Source organism: Pseudophryne corroboree, chromosome 1 (genome assembly GCF_028390025.1).
Source record: "Pseudophryne corroboree isolate aPseCor3 chromosome 1, aPseCor3.hap2, whole genome shotgun sequence".
NCBI lineage: Eukaryota > Metazoa > Chordata > Amphibia > Anura > Myobatrachidae > Pseudophryne > Pseudophryne corroboree.
In genome coordinates this window covers 356,755,386-356,768,601 of record NC_086444.1, presented here as the reverse complement: position 1 = coordinate 356,768,601, position 13,216 = coordinate 356,755,386, and the positions used below count along the sequence as shown (strand labels likewise).

The 13,216-nt window shown below is 44.8% G+C and overlaps 1 protein-coding gene across 1 annotated transcript in view; it reads left to right on the top strand.

Moving 5' to 3' along the window:
* Positions 1-5,325, top strand: part of YPEL1 (yippee like 1) — a 49,956-nt gene extending 44,631 nt beyond the window's left edge. Inside the window, exon 4 of the mRNA XM_063964778.1 lies at positions 642-5,325. Within this exon, the coding sequence (XP_063820848.1) occupies positions 642-731 (90 nt within the window). The 3' untranslated portion in view covers positions 732-5,325. The remainder of the gene's footprint in view (positions 1-641) is intronic.
* Positions 5,326-13,216: the final 7,891 nt, after the last annotated feature.

Genomic DNA, 13,216 nt, shown 5'->3' with positions numbered 1-13,216 from the left:
GAGGGAGGAGCCAGTGCACACCCATCTAAAGTTCTTTATAGTGCCCATGTCTCCTGCGGAGCCCGTCTATACCCCATGGTCCTTACGGAGTCCACAGCATCCTCTACGGACTAGGAGAAAAAGATTTTCCGGTAGGTTTAAAATCGTATTTTATTGCAGCCTGGTGTTGTATTCCAAAGCAGCAAAAATAAATATCACTATTTAAAGACAAGCCTTAAATAGGAATTCAATTACCACATGTGGAAAAGGGTGGTAGCCTCTGGCTTTAATGCCGGGGTTAATTCAGTTGCACTCCCTAATTCACCCGACAGTCTTGTTAACACCCTTTAAATTAGCATTGCAGAATACATGAAAAATTCAGGGATTCGTGTGTTAACAGGGCCGCAACACCTGTTAACCCGCTAGTTACAAGGGATTTTTTTTTTTTTTTTCGATCTGAGGCTGGCGGGAAAAAAAATCCCAGATAACTCCTGGCTTTGGGGCTAATTGGATAGCCCTGGGGGATCAAGTAGCCCATGGTAATCTAATAAAGGTTTCATGGAATGTGAGTAGTAGGGGATGTACGGGGTTTCTTTATGAACTAAGAGCTGAGAAAGTAATTTGTGCAATCTCAGTTTTACTCTCTCCTTCTCTCTCCACAGGAACATGCCTTTGAAAGCAGTCAGAAATACAAGGAAGGAAAGTTTATCATTGAACTAGCGCACATGATAAAAGACAATGGATGGGAGTGAGTGTTGTGCACTGCTCTCTATTCAGGTTGCATCTGTGTGGAACATACATTACAGGCAAAGTAAAACAGAACTGTGAATTTTGTTGTTGAGCAACCGAAAAGATCACTGAACTTTTACAATAAAGATGTAACCTCATGGACTGGTAGAGTAGCTGATGGGCACATTGTGGCTGGACTTGAATCCTCATATGTCCTTGAAGGTTCCTGCTCCCTTTTTACTATCTCCCCTCTCCTTTTCTTTATGTAGATGTTTTCTTGTGTGTGATCAACTGTTAAATGTTGTTGCTGCTGCAACACACTGGAAGAGATTCCCTCACCCCCTGATTTGTAAACGTACAAGTCCTTGAGACGCTTATATTGGCTTGCAATTTTGTTTATACGCATGCCTATATGTTTTCTCCTCTACACATCTTGACATGTCAGTCCCTGAGCTGAAGAAACAAGTGTGCATTGGGCCCAAGAAGAAGAGAGAATCCGTACAGTGCAAGTTGTTTCACATCTGGAAAGGGGAAGAGTTTGCGGCACTGGAGACCCAATGAATCAATAGACACTCAAAGGTGGTGTTTGCAAAGCCTTTGTGGCATGTTCCTGACCTCCGCCTCTGCTGCTACTGTAAGGGGTGTTTTCCAGTGTGCAGGGAAGCAGTTGGACATACCAGATGCCAATTCTATCATTTTGGTTTACATATGATTTTTAAATCCCAAGGAGGGGAATATTCTTTCTTTAGGGTGAAAAAAATCTTACAAATATGATGATCCTTCCTGCTAAATAAGCCAAATTCTTTGCTCCTCACTAATCGGAGAATACAAAACCCTGTATACAGAAAATTGTACCTTTATCCACTTGATGGCGTGGGACGAACAACTTGGCTTTGTTGCAAACCCCATGTTGGAGCAAGGTGGTTTGCCGAAACAGTTATTGTGCAACTGGTGCCGCATACACCAAAAGTGTGTTATGGCTGGTTCCATAAACATTGTAGGTTTCATTTAATGCACTGGATATAGAGGGCATTTGAAATATTATTAGATGTGCTCCTACTTTTTGCACACTCACAATATAGGGAATCTTTCTGGGGAAAAGGCCCTTCTTGTTTGTACAGTATATATTCCCAGTTTCGTTTTGTAGGATGGTTAATTTAACTCTTGGGTGAGGGTGGTTTGCTGGTTAAATCATTTCCAAAGTTTGGTGTTTTTGTTTTGTTTTTAAGAAATAATGAACGTAAACAAACTATGAAAGTAAATGTTGCCTAAATGACTTGTTACATGTGCACATCTGCAGCTGCTGTGGAAGGGAGAAGGACGCGGAACGTACTGGGCGAGCCTGCCAGCTGTCCCTCAGTGTGGATGTGCATCATACTGGGGGTGCTTCTCTATTCAGAATCTTACCTCCCATTTCTCTCACATGCCTTAGTAGCACAAGGCATATAGGCATCCTCTCTAACATTAGTTGTTTCAGGCTTTTGTGGTTAATGTTGACTTAGAATTGTAGCCTTTTTTTATGACCATAACTGAAATGAAGTAGTCTTTCCTCCGCACATAACCTTTCTGGAAAGGTGGGATTATTAATGCAGTAATGGCCATGTAGAGGACTAGGAGATGAAGACAAGGACCATTTATTTTTCTATACAACACTACCACTACTGTGAGCACTTTGACTTCAATGATATTATGGGAATCCTTGCAATAAAAATGCCCCCCTGCCCCCTAAATATGTTTAATGTAATGCTACAGACTCTTTCAGTGTAATAACTGATGCAACGCTGCTGCTTAATGCATTCTGTAGAAGTAGGATGGACTGCACTTTATGCGTATAGTCAATTTCAGTAATTGCTTTATTATAAGACAGATCACAACTAAAGGTTATAGATAGAAAACGTTTATTCATAGAAAAGATCTACATCAATTGTATTTGTATTAATGATTATATGATTGGAGATCCACCATGTCAGTGACCTTACATAACCTTGCAATATTCTGGAGATTGTTAGATGAATCCATTCACCCTGCTTACAGCGAAGGGATTATTTTCCGTAACAGGTGCCTGCATTAAACTTAAAAATAGCATTATACTAGATATTTAGCTGTACTTACACCTCAAATCAAGGGGCTTATTATGAAATTGCATGACCTGTGTAATCTATAGTTCAGAAATTCTTTAGAACTCTGTTGGTGGGATTAGCTGGTATGTCCCTATATTTTGCTATGCACTTTGCTATGCGTCTAGTGAACTGTGCTTTACTTATTTTGGCATATGTTCAAAGTGGTTATTGGCCTCAAAATTTGTAGTAAAAACTTTAAAAAAGAAAAAAAAGTTTCTGCCACCATCAAAAGCCTGTTCTTGCCTCATGAACAAAACGCCCACTAAATATTAATGGCTCCCAGTTGTGGCTAGAGTGACCTATAGGACAGTCTGGTTACTGATCCTGATTGTGAGTGTTTGTTTTTCAGCAGTTTGCATAAAACTTGAAATAAATATATATATATAAAAAAAAAGACAAAAAAGCATTTTCCATCTAACCAATTTTTGTATATAATAATATTATGGGTAATATTTAAAGTGTTTTCTGTGTTATGGTAAGGTTGCCATTTTTTTATTATTTTTTTTTGTTATTATGATTCTTGTAGCTACTTAACAGATTTCTGTGTGTGTATTGTTTTTGTAAGCAGTTTGGAAAGCTGTTATACTCAAAATATTGAGCTTCATGTTTTCCATTGCTAAACTTGTCTCTATATACCCTGACAGATGACAGCTCTGTAACACCTGTCCCGTAGTTACAAAGCAATTCTAGGGCCTTCTTCCTTTTATAAGGTGCTGTGTTCAATATTACATGACCTTTGACAGTGAAAGAGTTACAATGTTGACTCTGCAGAATACTTGATGTGGCTTATTCCATTGTTTGCAGTTGTGCTAGGTCCTAGTTAGAGTGCTGAAAGAGACCAGATAAAATTGCTGTACAGGGCTTTAAATGTACAGCGAGAACGCTGGTCTTTTCTGTTTCCTCTCCACTACTGCTTTGATAGTGTTCACGAGAATATCTTCTTTATTAAACATCTATGGTTCTTTTCTCTTTGGTAGTAACATCTTGTCTACTATATATTTGAATTTAAGTAGACAATATCACATGGTATCTCCTGCAACACAATTTCTGGGCCATATTCATTTAGCAGCACATCATTGCAGAAGCCTGACATTGCAGACTTCCCTACACACCTCTATGTGATATTAGGAATGATCGGTGATCGCTGCTAACTGACTGCCACTCTGCCACCAGTATTTGATTACTCCCATTGCAGCTTTCTGGCCCACATGTGTAATTTAAAGGATTAAAGTGGATCTTCCCAATTCCATATTAAGATATGACTCTATCTTTGGTCTCTGTCAGACACTCCTCCAGGGAACAGCACTTCTACAGTATGTGATACGGTTATAAAAATGAATTATTTGCTGAATCCCTGACTGCATTACAGTTTATAGTTGTCCTGTAAAGGGAATTACATTACACTGCTTACATTGTCCAGGTACATAACCCATTGTAAAAAATACTTTGCTCTCTTTGTGTGGATCTTCCTCTCTGAAAGTACTTTCCAATCCCCCTTCTGGCCGTCACCCTCTCCCCCTTACTGAAATGCAAACAAGTTCTTGTTTTGTTTTAATATTTGCCTTTGAGTGGGACAGACTTGCAAATAAATTGTGTATGCTGGAGAGTAACGCCTATTCTGTGTAGAGCATTTAACCCTTTCACTGATGGGATAAGTAATGTTAATGTAAGCTGTGACTAAAGGGGATAAAAGGCTGTCTTTCTCTTAAGGGGGGTACTCACGGAGCGATATTCTAAGCAAGATTGCTTAGAATATCAGCATGATCGCTCCGTGTGTAGCCCCCTCAGCGATAGCGATGCGTGGCCCCGCTGCTGCTAGATTGGCCTGCATGCAGGCCAATCTAGCGGGTCGCTCACTTCACCCACTGGGTGAAATGAGCGGCTCCCCCCGCACGCTCAGCACAGATCGCGCTGTGCTGAGCGGCAGGAGAGATGTGTGCTGAGCGAACCGCTCAGCACACATCTCTCCTGCATCGGCCCGTGGGTACTGGGCTTAAGTCTACAAAATGATTAACATGTTTTATAACTATTTTACACTTGAGCTGTCATCATCACAAGGAATGAAAAGGAATCATAACTGTGAAATTATCTTCCCTGTAGCAGAGGTCAGACAGGCACTGGAACAATGAGTTTCTAATGGTTGAAGCAGGTCCAAGCTTTATTCACTGTTCATTTTAACCACTTCAGTGTTTGAAGTCTACTAAGCAGGACTTTTAGATCTTCATTACTGAAGAGGATCTGCAGATAGAACCACTGTTGTAAATGGGATATGCTGCCACACAATGTGATGCCTAGTGTTGACACTTTGCTTAAACTATTTTACACCATTTACACTCAAGAAAAAAATAAATATTTTCTTTTTTTTTTCTTTTTTTTATTCTTTTGAGATGTCATAGCTTTGCTGTTCTGTCTTAGCTATATTGTGCAACACTTGTGCAAATTGTTTCACGTCGTCGTATTCAATTTGAGGTATCACAATAAAAGGCTTTAATCAGCACCATAGTATCCTGTTTTCTATTTAATACTTGTCGATGGTCATATTCTTTGTACTTGTTAACTTGCCCACATATGAGTTCAGGGAGGAATCCGTTCTCTTTGTTGCTCATACCAAGTTTAAGATAACGGGATTGAAACGGTGGAGTAATAGAGGAATATTTACTGAAGTGCGGGTTTACAAAAGTGGAGTTGTTCCCCATAGCAACCAATCACATTCTAGCTATTATGTTCTAGAAGGTGCTAGATATATAAGTAGAATCTGGTTGGTTGCTATGGGCAACATCTCATATATGAAAACCCGTTCGTAAATATACGCCATAGACTACAATTAATGATAGGTCCTCCACTAATGATTCATTCCCATCCCCCTGTAAGCAGTTAAATGGCATTTAAAAAGCGGTTAAAAAGCTTAGTCCAAGCTTTTGAAGATAGTTCCTTATGCCACATGATGCGATCTTTCCCAGAAGTAGAGTGAGACCCGGACTAGCCAGAAGACCTCCGCTTGATCAAGTGGACCCACTTCTCGACAGAAATCCTGGCAACAGCAGTGCAAACTGTTTCTTCTCCCTTCTGTGTTGGAAGGGAAATTACCAGCAGTACCTGTTACATGGTGTTTTCTGAGTAACTAGCTGGGCCATGGCCTTCCAAGGGAACACAGTCATGGTGTAGACACAATCCCTGCTGCATGTAAATAGATCCAAAGCATTGTCAATGGGGTGTAGCCAGATGCCGCCAGTTCCAAGTCCCAACTTATCTCACTGAAAACTAATAGCAACATTTTGTTGCTGTGAGCACCTTATGCTAATTAATTAAATACTGTATGTGTTAATAACCTGGGGAGATAATTAGGATTGAAATAATAAATTGTCAATTTGAAAAATTCTAAGACTAAAATTACTGGTACCCCCATGCTGGGAAGAGGGGGGTGGAAAATAGATTTTTAATAACAAATGTTTATTTGCTGTGCAGCTACCAATTTGTAGCATGATTAGGTACAAAACCATGTGCACTATCATCTTTTATAAATTGGCATACATCTCCAAAACTAAAACCTATAGTTGTTGATTATTATTACTATTATCCGTTATTTAAGATGCACAAATCCCTGAAGTGACTTTGAGTGCCCATGACACTCTAGCCACAAGTGGGTTAAGCATTTGGCCTACCCACTCACTCAGAAAGTGGATAACTGATTCCTGGAATGCTAACTGACAGATTTCGTGTCAGTGCAGCGCCTTTGTTTCATGTGGTGCTCGTAATATTATCAAGTATGAATATGTCACAATTTTGATGTTGTTTGGGTGTTTACAGTTTGGACCACGGTCACCCTGGCATCCATTTCAACTGTGGCCCGCACGGCAGCAACATTGTCATTGGTGATGGCGGACACAGGTCGGCCATAGCTCTTCTTCAGAACTCAACAAACCACTAAAACACAGTGGTTTGGGATGATGCTTCCTCACCAAAAGCAGCTCGCAGTCAGTCAAAATTCTCCTGCTGTCGCAGACCAATCTTTAAACAAAAAATAAGAAATGGGTGCACTTAAACACGGCTGCTGGTATGAAAGTGTTAGTTTAAAATATTTATTATACAGTAAACATCACAAAGATTACTGTGGTGAGACCTATCATGTGAACTTGCTCAAATCCTGGCAAGAGGAAAGTCTAGACCTTGTACTCCTCACTAGACCACTCTGTTCTCACACTGTCCCTTTGAGATATATTTTCCACAGAGCAGTGGAAAAGAGTACAACCCGGTGTCCGCGGGAAACGAGGACTGCTTCCTCCTTTTTCAGAATGCACCACACTCGTGGACTATAAAGAAAATACCCATGGGAAGGTAGTCATGAAGTATCAGCTGGATAACCGACACGAAACCTACACGTCTTTTCAGAGGAAGTAGGAAGACTGAAGGGTGTCTGTTGTCCCAAAGGAAGAAATGCGCTTCACCATGCTTGGAAAAGCGAAGGGGGGGATATGTGGGGTGTGGTGTTGTCTCTCACCTGAGTTAACCACATTCTTGTGGGTTCAGCTCCCTCCGTGGGAGACTAATACCCCTTTCTCTAACGTCCTAAGTGGATGCTGGGGACTCCGTAAGGACCATGGGGAATAGCGGCTCCGCAGGAGACTGGGCACAAAAGTAAAGCTTTAGAACTACCTGGTGTGCACTGGCTCCTCCCCCTATGACCCTCCTCCAAGCCTCAGTTAAGATTTTGTGCCCGAACGAGAAGGGTGCACACTAGGTGGCTCTCCTGAGCTGCTTAGTGAAAAGTTTAGTTTTAGGTTTTTTATTTTCAGTGAGACCTGCTGGCAACAGGCTCACTGCATCGAGGGACTAAGGGGAGAAGAAGCGAACTCACCTGCGTGCAGAGTGGATTGGGCTTCTTAGGCTACTGGACATTAGCTCCAGAGGGACGATCACAGGCCCAGCCATGGATGGGTCCCAGAGCCGCGCCGCCGGCCCCCTTACAGAGCCAGAAGACAGAAGAGGTCCGGAAAATCGGCGGCAGAAGACGTCCTGTCTTCAACAAGGTAGCGCACAGCACTGCAGCTGTGCGCCATTGCTCTCAGCACACTTCACACTCCGGTCACTGAGGGTGCAGGGCGCTGGGGGGGGCGCCCTGAGACGCAATAAAAACACCTTGGATGGCAAAAAATGCATCACATATAGCTCCTGGGCTATATGGATGCATTTAACCCCTGCCAGAATACATAGAAAAACGGGAGATAGGCTCCGCCCCCTTATCGGCGGCCTTATCTCCTCAGCACACTGGCGCCATTTTCCCTCACAGCTCCGTTGGAGGGAAGCTCCCTGGCTCTCCCCTGCAGTCACTACACTACAGAAAGGGTTAAAAAAGAGAGGGGGGGCACTAATTACGCGCAGAATTAAAGATACAGCAGCTATAAGGGGAAAAACACTTATATAAGGTTATCCCTGTATATATATAGCGCTCTGGTGTGTGCTGGCAAACTCTCCCTCTGTCTCCCCAAAGGGCTAGTGGGGTCCTGTCCTCTATCAGAGCATTCCCTGTGTGTGTGCTGTATGTCGGTACGTTTGTGTCGACATGTATGAGGAGAAAAATGATGTGGAGACGGAGCAGATTGCCTGTAATAGTGATGTCACCCCCTAGGGGGTCGACACCTGAGTGGATGAACTGTTGGAAGGAATTACGTGACAGTGTCAGCTCTGTATAAAAGACAGTGGTTGACATGAGACAGCCGGCTACTCAGCTTGTGCCTGTCCAGACGTCTCATAGGCCGTCAGGGGCTCTAAAGCGCCCGTTACCTCAGATGGCAGATATAGACGCCGACACGGATACTGACTCCAGTGTCGACGGTGAAGAGACAAATGTGACTTCCAGTAGGGCCACACGTTACATGATGGAGGCAATGAAAAATGTTTTACACATTTCTGATAATACGAGTACCACCAAAAAGGGGTATTATGTTCGGTGAGGGAAAACTACCTGTAGTTTTCCTGAATCTGAGAAATTAAATGAGGTGTGTGATGATGCGTGGGTTTCCCCCGATAACAACTGATAATTTCTAAAATGTTATTGGCATTATATCCTTTCCCGCCAGAGGTTAGGGTGCGTTGGGAAACACCCCCTAGGGTGGATAAAGCGCTCACACGCTTGTAAGAACAAGGGCTCTACCCTCTCCTGAGATGGCCGCCCTTAAGGATCCTGCTGATAGAAAGCAGGAGGGTATCCTAAAATGTATTTACACACATACTGGTGTTATACTGCGACCAGCAATCGCCTCAGCCTGGATGTGCAGTGCTGGGTTGGCGTGGTCGGATTCCCTGACTGAAAATATTGATACCCTAGATAGGCACAGTATCTTTTTGCCTATAGAGCATTTAAAAGATGCATTTCTATATATGCGTGATGCACAGCGGAATATTTGCCGACTGGCATCAAGTCTAAGTGCGTTGTCCATTTCTACCAGTAGAGGTTTATGGACACGACAGTGGTCAGGTGATGCGGATTTCAAACAGCATTTGGAAGCAACATGAGAAGACGCCATATTATCAGGCGCAGTCTTTTCGTGGACAAGCGGGCAAAAGGTTCCTCATTTCTGCCCCGTGACAGAGGGAGAGGAAAAAGGCTGCAGAAATCAGCCAGTTCCCAGGAACAGAAACCCTTTCCCGCCTCTGCCAAGCCCTCAGTATGACGCTGGGGCTTTACAAGCAGAATCAGGCACGGTGGGGGGCCCGTCTCAATGAATTTCAGCGCGCAGTGGGCTCACTCGCAAGTAGACCCCTGGATCCTTCAGGTGATATCTCAGGGGTACAAATTGGAATTCGAGACGTCTCCCCCTTGCCGTTTCCTAAAGTCGGCTTTACCGATGTCTCCTTCTGACAGGGAGACAGTTTTGGAAGCCATTCACAAGCTGTATTCCCAGCAGGTGATAATCAAGATACCCCTCCTGCAACAGGGAACGGGGTATTATTCCACACTGTTGTGGTACCGAAGCCGGACGGCTCGGTGAGACCGATTCTAAATCTAAAATCTTTGAACACTTGCATACAGAGGTTCAAATTCAAGATTGAGTCACTCAGAGCAGTGATTGCGAACCTGGAAGAAGGGGACTACATGATGTCTCGGGACATCGAGGATGCTTACCTTCATGTCCAAATTTACCCTTCTCACCAAGGGTACCTCAGGTTTATGGTACAGAACTGTCACTATCAGTTCAGACGCTGCCGTATGGATGGTCCACGGCACCCCGGGTCTTTACCAAGGTAATGGCCGAAATGATGATATTCCTTCGAAGGAAGGGAATTTTAGTTATCCCTTACTTGGACGATTCCCTGATAAGGGTAAGATCCAGGGAACAGTTGGAGGTCGGTGTAGCACTATCTCAGGTAGTGTTGCGGCAGCACGATTGGATTCTCAATATTCCAAAATCGCAGCTGGTTCCGACGACTCGTCTTCTGTTCCTAGGGATGATCCTGGACACAGTCCAGAAAAAGGTGTTTCTCCCGGAGGAGAAAGCCAGGGAGTTATCCGAGCTAGTCAGGAACCTCCTAAAACCGAGCCAAGTCTCAGTGCATCAATGCACAAGGGTTCTGGGTAAAATGGTGGCTTCCTACGAAGCAATCCCATTCGGCAGATTCCACGCAAGAACTTTCCAGTGGGACCTGCTGGACAAATGGTCCGGGTCGCATCTTCAGATGCATCAGCGGATAACCCTGTCACCAAGAACAAGGGTGTCCCTCCTGTGTTGGTTGCAGAGTGCTCATCTTCTAGAGGGCCGCAGATTCGGCATTCAGGACTGGGTCCTGGTGACCACGGATGCCAGCCTGCGAGGCTGGGGAGCAGTCACACAGGGAAGGAATTTCCAGGGCTTATGGTCAAGCCTGGAGACATCACTTCACATAAATATCCTGAAGCTAAGGGCCATTTACAATGCTCTAAGCTTAGCAAGACCTCTGCTTCAAGGTCAGCCGGTGTTGATCCAGTCGGACAACATCACGGCAGTCACCCACGTAAACAGACAGGGTGGCACAAGAAGCAGGAGGGCAATGGCAGAAGCTGCAAGGATTCTTCGCTGGGCGGAAAATCATGTGATAGCACTGTCAGCAATTCCGGGAGTGGACAACTGGGAAGCAGACTTCCTCAGCAGACACGACCTCCACCCGGGAGAGTGGGGACTTCACCCAGAAGTCTTCCACATGATTATAAACCGTTGGGAAAAACTCGACAGGTATTGCGCCAGGTCAAGGGACCCTCAGGCAATAGCTGTAGACGCTCTGGTAACACCGTGGGTGTACCAGTCAGTGTATGTGTTCCCTCATCTGCCTCTCATACCCAAGGTACTGAGATTGAAAAGATGGAGAGGAGTAAGCACTATATTCGTGGCTCCGGATTGGCCAAGAAGGACTTGGTAACCGGAACTTCAAGAGATGCTCACGGAGGATCCGTGGCCTCTACCTCTAAGAAGGGACCTGCTCCAGCAAGGACCCTGTCTGTTCCAAGACTTACCGCGGCTGCGTTTGACGGCATTGCGGTTGAACGCCGGATCCTGAAGGAAAAAAGGCATTCCGGATGAAGTCATCCCTATCCTGATCAAAGCCAGGAAGGATGTAACCGCAAAACATTATCACCGCATTTGGCGAAAATATGTTGCGTGGTGCGAGGCAAGTAAGGCCCGACGGAGGAAATTCAACTGGGTCGATTCCTACATTTCCTGCAAACAGGAGTGTCTATGGGCCTGAAATTGGGGTCCATTAACGTTCAAATTTCGGCCCTGTCAATTTTCTTCCAAAAAGAACTAGCTTCAGTCCCTGAAGTTCAGACGTTGTAAAAGGGGTACTGCATATACAGCCTTCTTTTGTGCCTCCAGTGGCACCTTGAGATCTCAATGTAGTTTTTGGGTTCCAAAAGTCACATTGGTTTGAACCACTTAAATCTGTGGAGTTAAAATATCTCGCATGGAAAGTGGTCATGCTGTTGGCCCTGGCCTGGGCCAGGCGCATGTCAGAATTGGCGGCTTTATCCTGTAAAAGCCCTTATCTGATTTTCCATTCGGACAGGGCGGAATTGAGGACTCGTCCTCAGTTTCTCCCTAAGGTGGTTTCAGCGTTTCACCTGAACCAACCTATTGTGGTGCCTGCGGCTACTAGGGACTTGGAGGACTCCAAGTTGCTAGACGTTATCAGGGCCCTGAAAATATATATTTCCAGGACGGCTGGAGTCAGGAAATCTGACTCGCTGTTTATCCTGTATGCACCCAACAAGCTGGGTGCTCCTGCTTCTAAGCAGACTATTGCTCGTTGGATTTGTAGTACAATTCAGCTTGCACATTCTGTGGCAGGCCTGCCACAGCCAAAAATCTGTAAATGCCCACTCCACAAGGAAGATGGGCTCATCTTGGGCGGCTGCCCGAGGGGTCTCGGCTTTACAACTTTGCCGAGCAGCTACTTGGTCAGGAGCAAATACGTTTGTAAAATTCTACAAAATTGATACCCTGGCTGAGGAGGACCTGGAGTTCTCTCATTTGGTGCTGCAGAGTCATCCGCACTCTCCCGCCCGTTTGGGAGCTTTGGTATAATCCCCATGGTCCTTACGGAGTCCCCAGCATCCACTTAGGACGTTAGAGAAAATAAGAATTTACTTACCGATAATTCTATTTCTCGTAGTCCGTAGTGGATGCTGGGCGCCCATCCCAAGTGCGGATTGTCTGCAATACTGGTACATAGTTATTGTTACCAAAAAATCGGGTTATTGCTGTAGTGAGCCATCTTTTCTAGAGGCTCCTCTGTTATCATGCTGTTAACTGGGTTTAGATCACGAGTTGTACGGTGTGATTGGTGTGGCTGGTATGCGTCTTACCCGGGATTCAAAATCCTTCCTTATTGTGTACGCTCGTCCGGGCACAGTATCCTAACTGAGGCTTGGAGGAGGGTCATAGGGGGAGGAGCTAGTGCACACCAGGTAGTTCTAAAGCTTTACTTTTGTGCCCAGTCTCCTGCGGAGCCGCTATTCCCCATGGTCCTTACGGAGTCCCCAGCATCCACTACGGACTACGAGAAATAGAATTATCGGTAAGTAAATTCTTATTTTCTCTAACGTCCTAGTGGATGCTGGGGACTCCGTAAGGACCATGGGGAATAGACGGGCTCTGCAGGAGACTGGGCACTCTAAAGAAAGATTCAGTACTATCTGGTGTGCACTGGCTCCTCCCTCTATGCCCCTCCTCCAGACCTCAGTTAGAATCTGTGCCCAGCCAGAGCTGGGTGCTCCTAGTGGGCTCTCCTGAGCTTGCTAGAAAAGAAAGTATTTTGTCAGGTTTTTTATTTTCAGAGAGCTTCTGCTGGCAACAGACTCTCTGCTACGTGGGACTGAGGGGAGAGAAGCAAACCTACTCACTGCAGCTAAGTTGCGC